The 19,459-nt window shown below is 54.2% G+C and overlaps 1 protein-coding gene and 1 pseudogene across 2 annotated transcripts in view; one reads left to right on the forward strand and one right to left on the reverse strand.

The window, feature by feature from the left end:
- Window positions 1–5,022: 5,022 nt before the first annotated feature.
- On the reverse strand, window positions 5,023–17,348 carry LOC116855386 (annotated as a pseudogene).
- The window catches only part of ADGRA2 (adhesion G protein-coupled receptor A2), a 33,496-nt gene continuing 30,412 nt past the window's right edge, over window positions 16,376–19,459 (forward strand). The window contains exon 1 of one of the 2 annotated variants that reach the window (XM_032838100.1): window positions 16,376–17,012. In XM_032838100.1, the coding sequence (XP_032693991.1) occupies window positions 16,750–17,012 (263 nt within the window). In that variant the 5' untranslated portion in view covers window positions 16,376–16,749. The remainder of the gene's footprint in view (window positions 17,013–19,459) is intronic. The other variant, XM_032838101.1, reaches the window with a different exon arrangement.

Raw genomic sequence — 19,459 nt, forward strand, 5'->3', positions numbered from 1 at the left:
CCTGGTGTAATGAGTGAGTCTAACAGGAGCGAGGCATTGGAGCCAACAGGGAGTCACTGTGCCCATCATTTGACACGGTGCCAGCCCAGCTTTAGAAGAGGACTTGCCCTGGCTCAGAGTTGCAGCCAAAGCCGCACCGTGGATGAGAGAAGAATTCTGAACTTCTAAAGGCAAGAAAATGAAATGTTGGCATTTCAGGAACCACAAAAGGAAAGCAGTCTTACTTACCTCTTGCCACAAGAACCTCTACTTTAGGTGGCCTCTAGGTGGCGACATTGGCTAACCTGTGGGCAAGTACTGGGGCTCCACCGTGCACATTTCTTGGGAGGGGGCCCTCACCCTGAGTCTCACACCTTCAGAGGGCAGGAAAGGAGGCCAAAGAGAACATCATTTTTCCAAGTGATAGGGCTGACTCTTGAAAAGCCACTAGGTTCTTCCAGATACCTCATTTCTTTGCTAACTGGATAGGGGTCCGAGGATGGCTGTGGAACTGGGAAAAGTGAACTTGTCTAAGCTTTTTAATAAAGAACTCTCCGGATTGTGCCTCCAGATTGAGAACAATGAAGGAGGCAAGCCAGAGGAGGCTGAGTCAAACCCAGATAAGGAAAGGAAACTAAAGTAGGTCTGTCCAGTGTTCCCACAATGGGCCAGGACCTTTGGCAAAGAGAAAAGCCAGCAAAATGGTGACTTTGATTTTTGGTACACGTGACAGGCAGCAGGTCGGAATCCTCCCAGATTTTCCTTAGATGGGTGATAGCATCCACAGCAAGTTCCTGAGTCACAACAGCACGCTGTTCTGGGACAGACTGACCATGTGGCCTAGCGTTCTCTGTCCCTGCCATCAGGCCCTTGGCTGCTTAGTAACAGCCTCAGAGGGTTCTGATGCTCAAAGGTTCCCAATCATCCAGCATGTCTTTGTCCTTGCAAACATCCTCAGAGATTCCAACCACTGCATCTCTTAATTACTCAAATCAACTCCCCTGTCCCTTTTATAAACATGCCTGGCCCGTACAGCACTCTCCCCTATATTCTTTCATTTTGCCCTCACAAAAGCTGGTGGGGTAATTTCGGCAACATACTGGCGTCCCTTTGTGGACAGGGCTCTGAGTCCCAGAGAAGGTTCTGTGCTCCTTTCCTGAGGTCCCAGTGGGTTGGTGACAGAATGAGAAACTCAAGGCTCTTAATTCCCAGTCTAGAGCTTCACTACACCATACCGGTATCTTCTGTCGCCTCAGGCGTATTATAACAATTGCCAAACAGCATATTCTTAGATGTATAGGTTTAAGTTAAGAGAAGTGTATTACTAAAACAGAAATGTATGTTTTTAGTCTATTATAATTGTTGAGAACTGACACATCTTTAATGCAGAACAAACTCTGAAACCGCAAGCAGTGGGGATGAGCAGGGAGGAGAGAATTAAACCCAGGCCGAGTGGAATTAGCCTCCCCCTTCTGTCATCCTGTTTCCCTAACACACACATTCCTCCCTGGATTCAAACTATCCCATGGGCTGCTGCGAGGCCCCGATCATGCCAAGCTGTGCCCTTTTCCCTCTAGAGCCAGACTGGCAGATGATTCTGTTCCCCGTGGCTACATGGGAGAAATGAGCTCAAATGGGCCATTTCCAAAACCCAAGACACCCCTGCACCAAAGCTCCAGACAGGAAGGACTCGCCCACCAATCAGAAGGGCTATGATAAGGGTGGGTGTCGGAGGCGGTACAATTGGAACCGATTTGCTCTGGGAACTGGAACCATCTTTACCATGAAATCAGTTGAATGCTATTACATCAGCCTTATGACTAAGGGCAAAAGAATCCGAACTGTCCACCGAGAAGCTTTATGAATTTGCCCTCTCCCCTCAAGAAGCATGTAGGTAAAGAAAGGGGCTTCCTTGTAGACACAGTCCTGTATCACCAAGCATCCACTGTGGCCCTGTGGAGTTGGGTGGCTAGTCACAGGGTAGGGGGGCCCTAACCTTCAGTTCCTCTCCTAAAATCCCTTCAAGGGCCCAAGGTACCTCAGAGCTCACACTCTTTTCCCTGTGAAGTCCAGGACAGATGAGCTGAAATGGAATATGCTAGGGACAAAGGGGTGGGGGTTGGGGGCACCTTTCAGGTATTTAAAAAGATGTTTTCTGAGCTCACAAAGGAGCAGAAGCCACCCCTTGGGGACCTGAGTGTCTTCTCCAAGCTGGGGCTCCCGGGGTTCCCCAGCACTCCCTGCCAGCGCCTGCCACACCCATGCCCCAGCCCAGCTCCCCTGCTCTCTGGCTCCAGAGCAAAGCCTGACCCAGCTGCCAATCTCCCAAATAAAATCAATCTGTGACCTTACTCACCAGCTGTACCGAAGAAACTAGCATAAACTAGGGCCAACTTTGAAGCCAAGAAGGGAAGATGAGAAGTTGGGAGAGAGAGAGAAAGAGGGGGGATAACTTGGCTGGACTTGAAAGGTGTCTTGTCTGTCTGTTCCCCATTAGGCGCAATTCTCTTGCAATCTGCAGCCTCGACATAATTCTCTTGACCAGAAACTCTCCAGAGAGTTAGTGTCAGAAGGAAAAACAAACAGAATAGCATCTCTGACAGCAAAGTCACTTAAAAACCTATTTGGGGGGCGGGGAGAAAAGAGATGTCAGCACATGGGGGAAGGCACTCCACAGTGGGCCATGTGTGGAGACGCACTTACTGGGGGACAGGACAAGGACAGGACCGGGAGCCCAGGCTGGGACAGCGCTGGGAAGGGAAGATCCCAAGTCCTCTATCCTCTGAGCCCCCGTCGAAGCTGAGGCGTTGTACTTCCTCTGGCCTTCTCACCTGTGCACCCAACACTAAAATCCACAGTGCTGGGCTCTTTGCAGCCTGGGGGTTGCCCCAAGAGGGATTGAGAAGGACTTTCTTTGGAAAATAAGTGGTCCCCTGTCCTGCCTCATTTTCCCATTCCTGACCATCCCCCTGACCCCCTCGAAGCAACAAAAGACCCAGGACCTAGCTCTCCCCTTAAGCTGGGAGCCAGATCCCAGGCAGCAAAGACCCTTTTCCCCAAGGCCCTTTGACCTGCCTTAGAGCCAAACCTCCTAGGGTGGGGGGAGGCAGGCCCCTCGTCTGCAGGAGTGGGGGTGGGGGTGTGGGGGTGTAAGTACCAGGGAGTGGGGGATACAGGGGATACAGGGCGGGAGAGGGCACGGCTCTGGGCTCAAGTTTCTGGGGCCAGCGTCCTGTTAGAGGAGAATGCTTTTTTTAAGGGAAGAAAAACTAATCAGAAGAAAGAAGCAAGAGCTTTTCCCTGCCTTTCGGACTTGTTTATTACTAGGATATCTGATTTCAGCAGAGGAAGCAGGCACCGAAGCAAGGTTTTTATTGGCTGTGAGCAAGAGGAATTCAGGGTTTGCCTCTGATTTGGCTTCCCCAGAACATGCAGTGCTGAAGAGTGCCCGCTGCTTTCAGGGAGTAGGTCGGGGCTCGGGGAGGGGGCCCCCAGAACTCCCACCTTCTGCAGGCTGACTAAAATTCCCCACGGAAGATGAGGGCCGAGCAAGGGGCCCCGCGTGGAAGGTGACTTCATAAACATTTCAGAGAGGAGAGCGAAATAGGGGACAAACGTTATGAAGACGTTTAGGGATTGGCTCCAGGGGGGCGCGAGTGCCCCCCTTTTCCGCGTGGGGACCTGGAGGAGGGCTGGCCTGGTTTGGATGAAAGCGCAGTGTCTCTAGCTGACAGAGCTGGGCGGGCTGAAGCCTCGGGGGCCGGGGCCTGATGGTTTCAATGTGTGGGGAAGATAAAGCCAGGATGTGCAGAGGCAGCCCCTGCCAACAGCTTTCCTCAGCTGGGCCGGCAGGCCTCGGGGGAGGGGATTACCAGCTGGGCCTCAGGCTCGAGGAGCTGCTGCTGATCCCCTAGGGCTTCCCATGGCTGCCTCCTCACACAGTCGCCAGGACTGCCTGCCTCCCGCTGGCCTCCAGAAGGGGATATCGCCTCCAGGGAGAAAGGGCGAGGGTGTCCCTCCATCTGGGGGCCCTCTGGAGGAGCCCAGCCATCTCCCTCTCTTCCTTTTTCCCCCTCTCTGCTTCCTCTTTCCAGCCACCTTTCCCTCGGGCCTCTCATAAACCTTGCCCCACAAATCCCAGGGAACAGGAAGAACCTTGAAGCTGAGATCTCGAAGAGTCCCCTTTCTTTGCTGTCCTACTTGACCCATCAGGAGCAGAGCCCTGCTGCTGAGGGCGAGGGGACTTGGAGAGAGGCCAGCCCCCCTGCCTGGGTATGTCTCTCTTCCAAGGCCTGGTTGGAGAGCCACCTTCTTCCTCCACCGGGGCGTGGGTCTCTGGGACGGGTCACAGGGCCCTCTCCCAGGCTGGGTGTGCTCCTGGAGCCGCGCTGTTGGCTGTCCCCAGCTGGCCCTGCTCACCTATGAGGCCCAGGCCCACTCTGGCAGCCAGTGTGCCACTGGGAACTTTGAACTGGGGCCCAGAGCCTGGGGGGTGGGGTGCGGGCTGGATGAACAGGGCTCTCACTGTGCAGGCTTCGAGGAGCCCAGGCTTCAAAAGACATCATGCAGCCCGTTCAGGACGTGCTCGCAGGGAGAGGAGCTGCAGGAGGAGTTAAAGCAGATGGCCTGCACGAGGGGCGGGGAGCTGCTACTGCGGGCAGGCACACACACCTGCACACGTGTGTGCCTGCTCACACACGCGTGTGCACACGCACACACAGCCAAAATGCTTGCTCCGAGACTCTGGCACCAGTCTGTCTGGGTTTGACCCCCACATCTGTACCTCACCAGTCAAATCGCCTCAGGCCAAAGACTTAAGCTCCTTCGTGCCTCGGTTTCCTCATCAGTAAATAGGGGAGATATTAAAAGTGACTGCCTCCTAGTGTTGTTGCGAAATTTAAATGCGATAAAGCGTGGGGGCCCCCAGGCGGGGTCCGTCCCTAAGAACCTGAAATTCTCCCATCTCAGCAGGGGTCTCAAGTTCAAGCCCCACGTGGCACGTAGAGATGACGTAAACATTAAAAATCAAGGACATGTTTTCTTTCAATGTGACAAAGCAGGTAAAGTGCTGTGTACAGAACCTGGCACATAATAAAGGCTCAGTAAACGCAGGTGCCCCCACCAGACTCAGCCTGGTTGGGCTTTGAGGCCTTCTCCAGTCTCCATGGAGAAACGGGGTGGAGCTCTGATGGCCCGAGCAGATAAGGACTGTCGGGAAGCCTCAGCCTTACTTCATAGATGAAACTTGATCCTCTAAGGCTGAAGAGGAAGGGTGACCGTCAGAGAGGCTGCTAAAGCTCTTAGGGCCCACGCTGAGCTCTCCCCGCAGGCATCTCCTCACAGGCATCTCACTGCGCACATTAGGAGGCTGGACACAGAGAGGAGGAAAGGCCCCGCTTCCCCTTAATGTGCTGCCCAAATACGGACACCCAAGCCTTCCCCTCCCGTCCCTGTAGCTTTTAATTGAAGACCTAGCTGGGGATGGGGGCATAAAAACAGCGAAATCCGCCCAGAGTGAAACCAAAACTCAATACTCTGGCTCACACACCCTGGGCATTGAGACTCCGGTGATACACCCAAACTCCCCAAGGGCAGTCCCCAGGAGGGAGGCCTAGGGAGGGGGCTCCTCTTTCTGCATTTCTCCCAGCCTCCCTGTCCGTGACCACTGTGGGCCTCCCAGGGCCCCAAGGCTGCGGGCCAGGTCTTGGGTAATATAGCCTAACCTCCTGACCTTGACCTTCCAGGGAGGTTGGGGGGTGGTGCTTTGGTTAGGGTACAAAAAGTGGACAGGAGAGGAAAGGAGAAAGAAAAGAGAGAGAGAGAGGAATAGAAGCCGAGGGAGATAAGAGAGATAAAGTCCAGGCCAGAAACCGCCCCCATGGCCAGCTAGACATCCAGAGGACAGCTGATTCAGGGAATTGGGGTTCCACGCAAATTACAAATCCAGCTTGCCAGGCTGCTGATCAGCCTCAGCTGTGTGTTAATGAGGCTCCCTGAAACTGGAGGGGCCTTCCCGCACGCTCCAAGAGGGCCAGAGTGTGCTGCGGAGACGGGCCGTGGCATTGGGAGAAGGGGACAGTGACCCAGAGAATTGGGCTTCAAAATGGGCACCTGGGTGGCTCAGTCATGATCCCAGGGTCCTGGGATGGAGCCCCACATTCCACATTGGTCTCTCCGCTCAGCAGGGAGTCTACCTGCCCCTTTCACTCTCCCTCTGTGCTCTTTCTCTCTCTCTCTTTCATATAAATAAAATCTGTAAAAAAGAAAAGGTGAACACATTTTCAAGAACTTTACACTTAAATAAACTAAACCACACAAAGTAATTTCCCCAGGATAAGTGTGGAAGTGAACTAACCTACTTCTATCATCTTTTAAGCCGAAAAAAGATGTTCCAGTCCCACATAGGGCCCCTGGTCAGCGGGGAGTCTGCTTCTCCCTTTCCCTCTCCCTTTGCCCCTCCCTCTGCTTGTGCCCTCTCTCTCTCTCTCTCTCTAATAAATAAAATCTTGAAAGAAAGAAAGGAAGACAGAAGGCAGGCAGGCAAAGAAAATCTATGGAGAGCCACCGCCCTGAAGGCCACCCCCCCAACCATGAGGAGCTGAAGGGGGCACTTCTTTTTTTTTTTTTTTAAGATTTTATTTATTTATTTGACAGAGATCACAAGTAGGCAGAGAGGCAGAGAGAGAGAGAGAGAGAGGGAGAAGCAGGCTTCCTGCTGAGCAGAGAGCCCGATGCGGGGCTCGATCCCAGGACCCTGGGATCATGACCTGAGCCGAAGGCAAAGGCCCCAACCCACTGAGCCACCCAGGCGCCCCTGAAGGGGGCACTTCTTGAAACTGGACCTGCAAAGCTGCCCTCAGACAGGGAAGTCCTCTCGGTACTAAGGCTCCTTCAGTGGTTTCATCCACAAATCCACAAAGAGCATAGAACTAAAAGCAGACCGGGGGAGAGCCGCCTCTGGAGAGTTGGCTGGGGAGAGAATGTTGCTTCCTATTACAAATGCTTCCATGCTATTTCATTTCTAACCATATGTGTGCACTACTTTGATAAAAATAATTTTAATAAACAGTGGTGAGGGCTGGAAGCAGGCTTAACTCTGGACAAAGTCTGAGGTCTGCCTCGGCCTGGGCCCCCTGCCACATCACTTGCAAAGGAAGAGCTGGGTCTGGAGTCTCACCAGCCCCCAGCTGGCCATGTCCCCCTGCATGCCGGGACCCCCAACACTCCGGACCTGTCTGGATCTCTCCTCCTGCCCAGAATAACAAGAAAAGCCACTAAGTAGCTTTTTGATCCTCTTCTGTTTTCTTCAGTGCTGGGTCAGGCCTCCCCTGGGGTGAGAGGGGCACAGATGCCTGAGCCTCCTCGTGGGGTCATCAGCCAGACCACAGATTCACACCTACCCACGCTCACCCATGGTATGCCCCGTAGCAGGTGGGGCGGGGGGCATTGGGGGAGCCGGGGCCCTGTCCAGCTGAATCGATGAGTCACCCTGTCAGAGCACAGAGAGGAGTGAGGCCAAATGAGGCCTCTCCAGCCCCAGCGCACATGTGCACACACACACACGCACTCACGCACGGTCGCACACATGCAGTCATTTAATCTGTCTGAGGCCCATGTGAGAGAGTATAGCAGCCGCGTATGGGACAGTGGTAAGGATTAAAGGACATTCAGTTGACCCTTGAACAACATGGGGGGTTCAGGGCACTGACGCCCTCCTGCACAGTCGGAAATTGGAGTACAGCTTTGGATGCCCCAAACGCTTAACCACTACGAGTGGTTGACCAGAAACCTCACTGATAACATCAGCAGTCACTGAGCACATACTGTGTGTGTTATATGTAGTATGTATGTATTCTTACAATAAAGTCTGCTAGCAGAAAGAACATGTTATTAAGAAAGTCATAAGAAAGAGAAAAGACTTACTGTACCGTAAAAAACCCACAGAGAAGTACGCCCGCACAGGTCCAACCCGCGTGCTCCAAGGGCCGGCTGTAAGCACAGGTGCCCTCAGGGCCTTAGCCCCTCAGTAAAAACATCACTCTCGTCCTCCTCCTCCCACTCTTTCTCTACACCCTTGACATCGCATGTCCACGCGCCTTCGTAAAAAATGTGGCCCCTGGGGCACCTGGGTGGCTCAGTGGGTTAAAGCCTCTGCCTTCAGCTCAGGTCATGATCCCAGGGTCCTAGGATCGAGCCCCGAATCGGGCTCTCTGCTCAGCAGGGAGCCTGTTTCCTCCTCTCTCTCTGCCTGCCTCTCTGCCTACTTGTGATCTCTGTCAAATAAATAAATAAAACCTTAAAATAAAAAAAAGTGGCACCTGTCACCTGCTCTTCCCTCCACGGCCCCCTCCGTCCATCCCACCCCACCCTCACACACTCACATATGCTCTTCTGGCCTGCGTTGCCTGTCCTCCTTCTGGGATAGTCTGACCCCAGCAGGGCTCAGAGAGAGAGGGATGTCACTCTGTCACTGTCCTCATCCTCTCCAGGGCCTCTGGGGAGAAAAGACAATGCATGGAGCAGTTCTTCGGGGTGAGGGTCGGGAGTGGGGGCCTAGAAGAAACAGGTCACAGACCCCCAAGAGCCATGAAATCGGATGGGAAACAAGGCCCTGATGGGCTGTACTCCCTCAGCCCCCCCAGAAAAGGCCTTCCCTCTGTGACCCGACAAGGCTGTGAATCAAGAGGCTTCCAGAGACCTGATTCATCTGTAAGACCCTGGGCAGAAGAGACACACCCTATCGCCTGAGCTCAGAGGAGCCTAGGAGCCTATGGAGGTGCCTCAGGCCTGCCAGAGAGAGCCCTCGCCCCTCTGCCACCAGCCCCCCTTCACTGCCTCACACAACACAGGTCTCTCTGTCTAAGGCACCAAGCCTTTCCCGCCCAGCGTTAGGGAAGCTCTTGGCCTCCTCTTCGCCTGGCTGATGCCTGCTTATCCTCCAGGCTGGCCTATCCACTCTCCCTCCAAGATGCCTTTCCTGGTCCCCAGTGGAAACTACAGTCTCTCTGTCCCCCCATTATTCCATCTAATGGCCCCCTTCCCTTCACACACATTCACCCACGTCACAATTTGTCATTATAGAGCCATTCGTGCCCTTCTCTGTTCAGTCACTACTTCCCCTGAGGGTGGCAACCTCGGCTTTTTTTGTTTTGGTTTTCCTCACCATTGTATACCCAGCACCCGGCCCACAGTGATGGGCTGAACTTGATTTTCTCCCCCAATTTGATCCTTCCTGAGGCATCTCCAGCTTAATAAATGGTGACTCCATTCTTTTCAGCGGAAGCCCAACACCTAGGGGGCCGATCTTTCTCTTTCTCTCACCGAAACACAGTAGACACACAATACTATTTTTAGTTTCAGGGGGACAACACAGTGATTTGACATTACGCAGTGCTGGCGGTCATTCTTGACAAATTCTTCTCACACCCCACTTTCATTTTGTCAGGGAATCCCATTAGACTCGCTCTCCGCCCACACCCAGCATCCAACCTCTTACCGCCTCCTTCACCACCCCCTCTACCCGAGGTGCCACGGCATTGCCCCTGGACCGGCCTCCTAGCTGGTCTCTTGCTCCCCAGGCCCGTCGTCCTCCACGTGCCACATAGACAGGAGATGTAAAAGTCTAATTCAGATGAGAGGACACCTCTTTTTCAAACACTCTAGGCTGCTCCTCGCATTCAGAATAAAACTCAAAGTCTTTCCCAGGGTCATCGGTACCCTGGGTGATGGGGACATGAAGTTGAAGGTCACTGTGACCACACTGGTCCCCAGCTCTTCCTTGAGTGAGCACAGAGAGTGCCCACCCACCTTGCTACCACTGCTGTTCCCCCTGCATGGAATGCTCTGTCCCCCCAAATCCACAGGACCTGCTTCCTTCCGGACTCTGCTCAAAGATCACCTTGTCCTAGAGGTCTTCCTCATTATACTTTATTTCCTTAAGCGGCTTAATTTTGCTTCATTGATCTCCTCCCCACCTACCATGTTATATGTATGTGTTTATTTACATATTATCTGTCACCTCTGCGATAACGTTCCTGTCGTGAAACCAGACTTTCTTTTGGTTTATTGCTGTATCTTCAGTGCCAGAAACCGTATCTGGCACATAGTAAAGGCTCCATAAATGTGGCTTAAATGAATGACTAAGACTTCAATAGCACTTTGTTGAACAAATTAAGTAAGTGTCTTTTCTATTTGTTGGGCACTAGAATAGGCTGGAAATCATAGAAATAAAAGAATTCCCTCCTCTGGTTCCCTCTGGGACCTTACAGGCTAATGAAAGAGTCAGATACTTAAACAATGAACTCTGAGAGAGGACAGAAATAAGTAGGTACTATGAAAAAAAAATGAAATTCAGCTGACTACATTTGAAGATCTAATTGGCTTTACTCACTGATTCATGAATCACGCAGTGGCCCATCTAGCAACGGGGCTCCTTGATGCTGTAGAATACTGAAGCCTTGTACAGGCAGAAGGGGGTGGGAAAAGGAAGTTCCTAGCAAAGAGTGGGTTGGTTCAGACCAGATCTCCCTCCTTTGGGAAAGGGCTGGGGTCTATCAGTTAGATTACCTCACTAGTGCTGACAAGGTAATTCCAGACTGACTGGTTAAAGGTCAGATTTCTGGGAGGGCTGAGACTAAAATTAGGCTTGGTATTAAGTCTTGGTTTGCTGATGTGGGGCTTACCACAAGTGACTCCATTTGGATCTGCTGTTTCGTTTTCAACAGCACCAATAAGAAAAAACAGCAGCAGGCCCTAGGGGAGGAGCCTGGCTAACATTTAGTGAAGTCCTTCTGTGTGCTAGGCTGGAGTATTCTCGGTTCTCCACTGTGTGTGCTACAGTTTGTTCCACTCAGATAGTGGAACAAACCCCACAGGTTAAGGGCTCGGTCCCTCCATTTCAGGTGTCAGTTGGGAGTCTTGGGCCTCCCATACTCGGGATGGACTGGCTGTCAATCCAAGCCTCCCATGATCCCTTCTTTGGTTTCAGTAACTTGCCACTATGGCTCACAGGACTCAGGAAAACACTTTTCTTACCTTAGTGGGTTTATTTTGAAGGATTCAAACCAGGAACAGCCAAATGGATGAGAGGCATAGGACAAGGTATGGGGAAAGGGGACGGAGCTCTCATGCCCTCTTCCGGTGTGTGGTCCTCCCAGCCCCGTGATGTGTTCGCCAACCTGGAAGCACTCTGAGTCTCACTGTTGGGAGTTTTTATAGACCTCAACCTCTAGTGCCCCTGTCCCTTTCCCAGAGGCAGAGGTCAGCATCAACAAAAGTTCCAATCCCCCTAGTCACTAATTCTTTCTGGTGACCAGTCCCATCTTGAGGCTACCTAAGAAGCCCAACTTCAGTCATTAGCATAAACTCAGGTGTGATCAAAGAGGCTCCTGATTAACAAAAGACACCCTGTCTCTCAGGAAACACTGAGGGTTTGAGGAGCTTTGGGTCAGGAACCAGGATGAAGGGCAAGTGTATTTTTGTGTTATACACATAGGCATCATTTAGGTACACCTGGCGACATCAGTACAATTCTCTGAAGTAAATACTATTTTTTATGCCCCATTTCACAGATGAGAAAACGGAGACTTTGGTAAATTAAGTGATGTGCCCCAAGTCACGTGATCCATAAGCTAGAGAACGAGGATTTGAAACCAGCGGCAGAGTCCATGCCCTTAGTCACTGAACTCGAAGTGCAAGAGGCGGTCTGTCATTTGGGGGAATGTGAGTAGATTTCGCTTCAAGGGTGAGTCCAATTTTAATAGACACAGAGATCATGACCACTTGCTGTGGGAGTGCCTAAATTATGCCCAGGTACCTAACATGTGGTAAAATCTGGTCACCAAAGGGGAGCCCTTGCAGGCCCAAATATTTATCTAGGTAGTTTCTCACAAAAAAATTTTTTTTAAGATTTCATTTATATGAGATAGAATGAGAGAGAGAGAGAGAGAGAGAGAGTGTGTGTGTGTGTGTGTATACAAGCAGGGGGAGAGGGAAAAAGCAGGATCCCCACTGAGCAGGGAGCCTCAGGTGGGGCTTGATCCCAGGACCCTGAAATCATGACCTGAGCCAAAGGCAGACACTTAACCTACTGAGCCACCCAGGTGCCCCAGCTTTTCACAGTTCTTATTCATTCCTTCTGGTTGAGGCAGGAGGGTTTCTCCGTCATGAATACCTTGTGTGAATGTTCCAACAGGACAGGCAGCTCAACACTGTCCCCAGAGGAAGGTACAGGACAGAGAAGAGGACAGAGAGCCCAGGGGACTGCCCAGCACAGCCATCCTGGGAGGGAGTTGTAGGTTGGGGGTGGGGGGAGGTCACAGGTTCTATGCCTCCATAGTGTCTGTATAAGCTAATGGAGCCCGGGAGAAATGTCATATTTGCATTACCAACCCAATTATGGGCCATTATCTCCTCTACTGTTGTCGTGGGCCTTTGTTAGGATCCTGCTTCTAAAAGGTAACAAGGCACAGAGGGAGTTAGAAAACCTAAGAATTCATGGGGCACCTGGGTGGCTCAGTGGGTTAAGCGTCTGCCTTCAGCTCTGGTCATGATCCCAGGGTCCTGGGATGGAGCCCCACTTTGGGGTCCCTGCTCAGTGGGAGTCTGCTTCTCCCTCTTCTGCTGCCCCTCCCCTCGCTTGTGCTCTCTCTCACTCACTCTCTACCTCAAATAAATAAAATCTTAAAAAAAAAAAAAAAAGAAGAAGATGGGGCACCTGGGTGGCTCAGTTGCTTGGTGTCTGCCTTCGGCTCAGGTCGTGATCCCAGGGTCCTGGGATCGAACCCCACATCGAGTTCCGTGCCAGGCGGAAAGATTGCTTCTCCCTCTCTCACTGCCCCTGCTTCTGTTCCCTCTCTCGCTGTGTCTCTCTCTGTCAAATAAATTAAATAAATTAAATCTTAAAAAAAAAAAACAAAACAAAGAAAGAAAAGAAAACCTAGAATTCAAAGGTGAACATCCAGGATGCAGCCCCCAGACCGCTGGGGGGAGAGAGTAGCACGTGGGGCTGGACATGCTAGCTCCTGCCGGTTCCGTCTTTAGTCACTCCTTCATTCCTTCTAGCTGAGCAGTGAGGCTCCTTTGGAAAGTTTCTGGCACCCTTGATCCTGTTAGACTAGGGGAGGGAGTCCTGATTCTACAACCAGCTATGGTCTGTGAGTGGACATCTATAGAGATTCTGCCCAGAAAGGGCCAGGGAATCAAAACAAGAAAACTTCAAGGAGAAGTAAACTTTGGAGGGAGTTGCTGAGAGCCCATCTACAAATTACAGAGCATCGTGGTTAAAAATTTGGACTCTGGAGCACAGAGTGCCTGGGTTCGAATTCTGCCTTTATTACTTTCTAGCTTGTAACCTTAGACTACTAAGGGGCATCTTCACGCCTTAGATCCCTGTCGGCTAAAACAGTCATCCTCAGCCCGTTGGAAGGACTCAATGAACGAATTCTTGTAAAAGGTGGTCGACAAATGCGTGGCACATAATAACCACTCAGTGGCCATTAGCTCTCCTGTGCATGTCCTCCTGTGGTAGCTCTGGTCTGCTCCAGGCAGGGGGCACTGAAAATTACCCCAGCTTCCCACTCTCAGCTGCTCCTAATGGAGAGGCTAGTCTATCAATAGGGTAAGAAGCCCCAGCTCCTCCTTGAGAAAGAGGACTGGATCAGCATTGCAGCTGGGGGCAGAGAGAGGTTGGCTAAGCAGCTAGAACCTAGGAAAGGCAAACTTCTTTTGAGAGAGGCAAAGCGGACCTGAGCCCCCAGATAATTAAGGGAATAATGATGGTTTAGTAGAGCCAGGTGGGTTACTCTTCTGCCCTATATGGGACTAAACTTTTCGTAAGCCCCCTCTCTCTTGCTTCAATAGGACCATTTCAGCCTCCTCTCTATTATCATGGCACCTTATCCCTACTCGATTAAAGAGCTTATCACATGATCAGGGAGTATTTAATTGGCCAAACTCCCTAGCCAGATTTCTTGAGATTGGGACTAAGTATGAGTTCTCCTTCAGAGGCAAACAAACTTCCAAAAAAACAAAAAAAAAGGACGTTCCTGTGGGCCACTCATCTTTCCCACCCGGTGCCTCTGAGGACAGATAAGCCAGGGAGCTTCCTGTAGGAAAAGCTTTGAGTGGCTCAGAGAAAAAAGCCCTTGAAAAGCAAATGAAAGGTAAATCCACCTGGCTCTTCACTGTTCGTGACTCAGTTTCCTCACCCACATTCGTAAAATGGAAAAGTAACTCCCGCTGCAATCATTTCTCTAGGCGGGTAGAGAAGCCAAACGTGATGACATACAGGACAGGACAGCGTTTTATTCTTTTTTTTTTTTTAAGATTTTTATTTATTTATTTGACAGAGAGAGAGAGAGAGCTCCCACAAGCGCGTGCAAGCGCAGCACAAGCAGGGGGAGGGGAAGAGGGAGAAGGAGAAGTAGGCTCTCCACTGAGCAGGGAGCCCTTGCAGAGCCCAACGTGGGGCTCAACCCCAAGACCCTGAGACCATGACCCAAGCTGAAGGCAGACACTTAACCAACTGAGCCACCCAGGGGCACCAGGACAACGTTTTATAAATGTCTCCAGGCAACACCTCCTTCCCACCCCTGGGGAAGTTTTGTCTCGTTAAATGTCCTTTGGCCTCTGTACAGCTCACAGAGTGCGTGTCTCAGGGCAATTCCTTTCCAGACTTTTGAGTGTCTTCATTTAGCAAAAAGAATTGACAGAAAAAGCTGCGTGACCTAGGCCAGAGGCCTCTCCTCCTCCTCTCTGAGAAGTTTCCCTTGTCCAGGAGCAGGAGAGTTGAATGACAGACCCTGCCTGTAGCCGTGCCTCCATCTCGACCCTTCCAAAGGAATGCAGTCTCAGCCTGCCTGCCGCCTACAGAGGGCTCCTGCTGGGGAGTCCATTCCCCTTCTCTCTTACTCCATTTGCAATCACTATTTATTTATCTTTGGAAGTTGCAGGAACCAGAGCCTGCAGCCTGGAGAGACTGGTGGAGCCAGAGAGGGAAAATGAAGAAGCCAGTGTCTGCGCCCAGTGTCTGCCTCTGACAGGGAGAGAAGGCGCTGCAAAGGGAGGTGGGAGATTGGACCAAAAGGCCATGGTGCTGGAAAAGGTGCCACACACACTGGCAGGGCCAAGACCACAGAAAGGAGGTGGCAGTTAGTGACCTTCTTTGGCAATACAGTGTACCATGAGGAATAGGAGTTCTGCCCAGGGATCCTCCAACCCAGGCAGCCTGTCCCTCAGCAGCAAAGGGTCTATTAAGGTCAGAAAAGGCAGAGTTTGTGGGGAAACTGAGGAAGCAGACATACTAGGTCACACTGCTTTCTCCCTCTGTCCCCAGCCCCATTCCCAGCTTGCATCACAGTCCATCTAGGATCCTCGGGCAACTTTCATTCCCATGACCCTTTGCCAAGGTCAGATACTTCCCAAAGCCACCATCCCTCTGCTTCTGGAAACTGAGTGCCCCCTATCTTCCACTCACTCATCCAACTACCACAACTGACATTCATAAATTAGGCACGCAGAGCCCCATGTTGACCCGAGAGATTAGATACTCCAAGACATTAGAGGCTGTATCCAACGTCAAATAGAGCCATCTAGAATGAAGCCCTCCTGACTCACAGGCAGTGCTCTTTCCACAGCCTGGCCTAGATCCCCGCTTTTCTTCCCATTTCCCTCATTCCTACTGCTTCCTAAACACACACACACACACACACACAGAGATATGGAAAAGGTAGGAGGCCAGATCTAGCCTGTTGCCTTGGCCTTTGACCCCTCCGTGGCCCAGGGACATGCACCCCCCGCTGGGCGAGGTCACTGGCAGCAGACGAGGGTCTGCGCCTTCCTAAGTCTCTGGTTTGTATCCTGCAGTGGCTGGAGCAGGGCTGTGGGAGGGAGAGCAAGCTTACAGAGGGGCCCATCAGGTCAGGGGCCAAGGGAAGCCGAGTGTCAGCAACGCCAGGGCGGTGAACAAAGTTCAATCCTAACCCCAGACAGGGTGCACCAGCCATCTCTGGCCAAACCCGCAGGTCAATGAAGGACCCAGAACATAGGGGTGCGGGCTGGATGAGCAAGAGCGAGGGAGAGTTTTGTGGAAAGCGGTGGTGGTTGGCTTTGAGGGATGAGATGGGTTGTGGAAAGGTAGAGTCCCGGCCCGGGGAAGGGGGGAGGCGCGGAAGGGAGAAGGAGTCTAGGCTCAGGGCGAGTTCGGGGACGCGCGGGGCCTTAAGCCTCCTGGCCGGCTCTCGCTCGAGGGAGGGCAGCTGCCTGGCTGCGTAGCGGAAGGCGCTAGGGCCTCGCGGACGGGCGAGCTGGCTAGGGGAGGGCGCCCTCTCGGGAGGGCGGGTGGGGGCTGGCGGCGGCGGGAGCGGCGCCGCGCCGAGCTGCCTCCATCCATGGCCCGGAGCGGCGGCGGCGGCAGGAGCAGGAGCCCGGCGCGATCCGCTAGGTTCCACATCAGCGCGGAGCGAGCAGGCGACGCGGAGGGGCCCGGCCTCGGGCGGCCCGGGATCACAGCGCAGAGACTTGGGCCGCGCCGCCGGGGGCCGCCCGCGCCGCGCTGACAGCCGCGCCCGCGTCCTCCCCGCCGGGGCGCTCGCCGGACATGCCCCCGGGGCGCGGCGGCTGGGACCCCGGGGCTTGCCTCCGCCCAGGGCCCCCCGCCCCGCCCTCGGACGCCCCGGGCCCCCTCTGAGCACGCCTCCCGCAAGCCCAGGTCCCTCTGGCCGGCGCACAGACGGGCCCCAGAGCTGTGGGTCCCTGCGGGGCGATGGGCTGATGGGCGCCGCGGGACGCAGGATGCGGGGGGCGCCAGCGCGCCTGCTGCTGCCGCTGCTGCCGTGGCTTCTGCTCCTGGCGCCCGAGACCCGGGGTGCGCCCGGCTGCCCCGTCCCCATTCGCAGCTGCAAATGCTCGGGGGAGCGGCCCAAGGGGCTGAGCGGCGGCGCCCCCAACCCGGCGCGCAGGAGAGTGGTGTGCGGCGGCGGGGACCTCCCGGAGCCTCCCGAGCCCAGCCTTCTGCCTAACGGCACCGTCACCCTGTGAGTACCCCCACTCGGCCGGCGGGCCCGAGCCCCGACGAGGGGGCGAACGGAGACAGGACGGGAGGGGCGAGAGGAAAGGGACCGGGACGTTGCCGCCACTTCAGAGACTCGGGGACAGGCCTGAGTCCAGGCGCCGAGAAGGGAGGCTTGGAGCAGTGCAGGGAGCATTAGGGCTCCAGGAGTGTGGAGGGAGGAGGGGGCTTCGGGGGCCGGCTGCGCGCGAAAGAGAGGCACAGCGGGCGCCCACTCACCTGCACAGGTGAAGGGAATGCGCGCCGGCAGGACGCCCACGCCCCTTTGACTTTCCAGCCTGCGCTAGTGTTGCAGACTTCGGGGACCTGAGTGGGTGGGCTGGGGGAAGATCGACGCCCGCGGCCTCAAAGGTGGCTGCGGTCGTTACCTCCGCGGACGCGTCCTTGGCTGGACTGGAGGAGTCTCCCGGGTTCACCCCGCGGGCTTGGCTCCTCCCGGGGCGGGGGAGGGCACCCTATCCGCACCCCCTCCCCGAGCCTGCCAGCCCCACTTCCAGCCGGTCTCCACAGGGCGGGTGCGGGCGGGGGTTGTCGGAAAATCTGTCTTTGGGATTGCGGCGCTTCTGGCCTGAATGAGACCCCGGCGTCACGGTTCGACTCGGGCCCCTCTCCCTCCGCTCGCATCTGTGAAGTGAGCTGTACGCCCGGTCCCGCACCCCGCCCTCTTCTTTGCCTCCTCTGGGTATAACACCAGCTTTGGCTGTTAATCGATTGACTTCTTCGCTCCCAAGACTGCGAAGAAAGAAACCCGGCTGAGGGGGAGGCAGCTGCCTCCCGAACTCCTTCCGTCATCCCGTTTCCTTTCTCAGCCAGGGCCCGTACTGAGCCCTCACTCGGCCGCCTGCGAGCGCGGCCCCGTGGCGCCGCACCCCGACCCCACCCCAAGCCTCCCCGATGGAGGGCTGAAGCCCCCGCCACCGCAGGACACTCCGCGACTCCAGCCCGCCGCGGCGATTTCCTGCTCTGACCACGTGCTCCCAGCTCCACGCACGCCGCGGAGTGGAGGGTCCGGCCCGAGCGGCCCCTGCCTTTCCTGTCCCGGACCCAACCTGCGAGCGCTTCCCCTTTCCTGTCTTCCTGAACCCGGTGGCAAGCGTTTCCCCCACCGCCCCTTGCCCAGACTTGGGGCTGGCTCACAGTCTATCCTGATTGTGTCCAGAACAATACAGTCATGCCTCTGGTTGGGTGAGTTCAGAGGCTGCCGGCTTCCTGACAGGACACGACTGGTCAGCCTCTGACGTTGGCGGCTTGGCCTGCATTTTCCCCAGCTGGGGTGTGTGTGTGTGTGTGTGTGTGCGCGCGCGTGTGTGTGCAGGCACGCTGAGTGTATGTGTGTGCATTAGGGGGGTGGAGGCAATGTGTCTGCTCTCTCCCACGTCCCAGCACCAACTCTGGGATATGGCGGTGGCCTGGGAAGGCAGCTAGGGCTGCTCAGTCCTGGTCTCTTTGATTGTCCACTGGTTTTGAAGGGTCCAGACAGGCCCGTGCATTCCCCAGCCCACTCAGATCTGGAGGATAAATATGCTTGCTGTGTGGAATGGTTGGGCCGGTGTCTCTCTGAGCCCCTGCTGGGCCATGATAACTCGGTTCAAGAGAGGGGTGTGTGTGTGTGTGTCTACTCAATCTTGTGGTTGTATTCACACACATATGTGGGACACCATCTCTCTGTGTGTCTGCTTGTTGGGATTAAGGAATCCACACATACTGAAAGCAGAAAAGAGGGGGAAAACATTAAAAGGTGGTTTTGCAGTACATCTTAGAATGATTTGGTAACTAATGCTTTCCAGCCATAGCTAATTCCCATCGACGCCACTCCAAGGAGTGAGCACAGCCAGCCCTTGGTGAGAATATACTGTGACAGGGTGTCAGCAAACACGAATGCTAGATCACCTTCCCAACCCAAACTGCTCCCAGAGGAAGGGCCCCTTCTTTGTCCCAGGCCACTCACCTAGCTGACTTAAGATACCTTACAAAGGAACAGCCAACACTGCCCCCCACGCCCCTGCAGCCTAGCTGGGCATCCCGACAGCAATGATAGGATAGGGAGGGCCCTAGAAGCTTCGGAGAGCCCGCTGGGCCCTCAGCCTGGAGTATGGCTGAATCCTAGCCACAGACATATTTCTTGGGCTCCCTCCAGGCTCCACCTAAACCTGACCCTGATTGCTGGGCCCAGGTTCTCTCTCCAGGGCTCAGCCCCTCCAGCATACCCATCCTTACCCAGCATGCCTCTTGAGGGAAGAAGGAAGAGACGTGCTGGGAAGGGACTTCAGCCTGGCAGCAAAACAGGAGGCCAGGAGTTCCAGAACCTTCTCCACACCTTCCCAGACTCCTCCTCCTTACTCTTTGTGTTTCTACACAGATTTCCCCTGCCATCTTTTTGTCTGTCACCTGGTGGAAACAACAGGACTATCA

The sequence above is a fragment of the Lontra canadensis genome, unplaced genomic scaffold (genome assembly GCF_010015895.1).
Source record: "Lontra canadensis isolate GAN:19392208 unplaced genomic scaffold, GSC_riverotter_1.0 scaffold101, whole genome shotgun sequence".
In the NCBI taxonomy this organism is placed as follows: Eukaryota; Metazoa; Chordata; class Mammalia; order Carnivora; family Mustelidae; genus Lontra; species Lontra canadensis.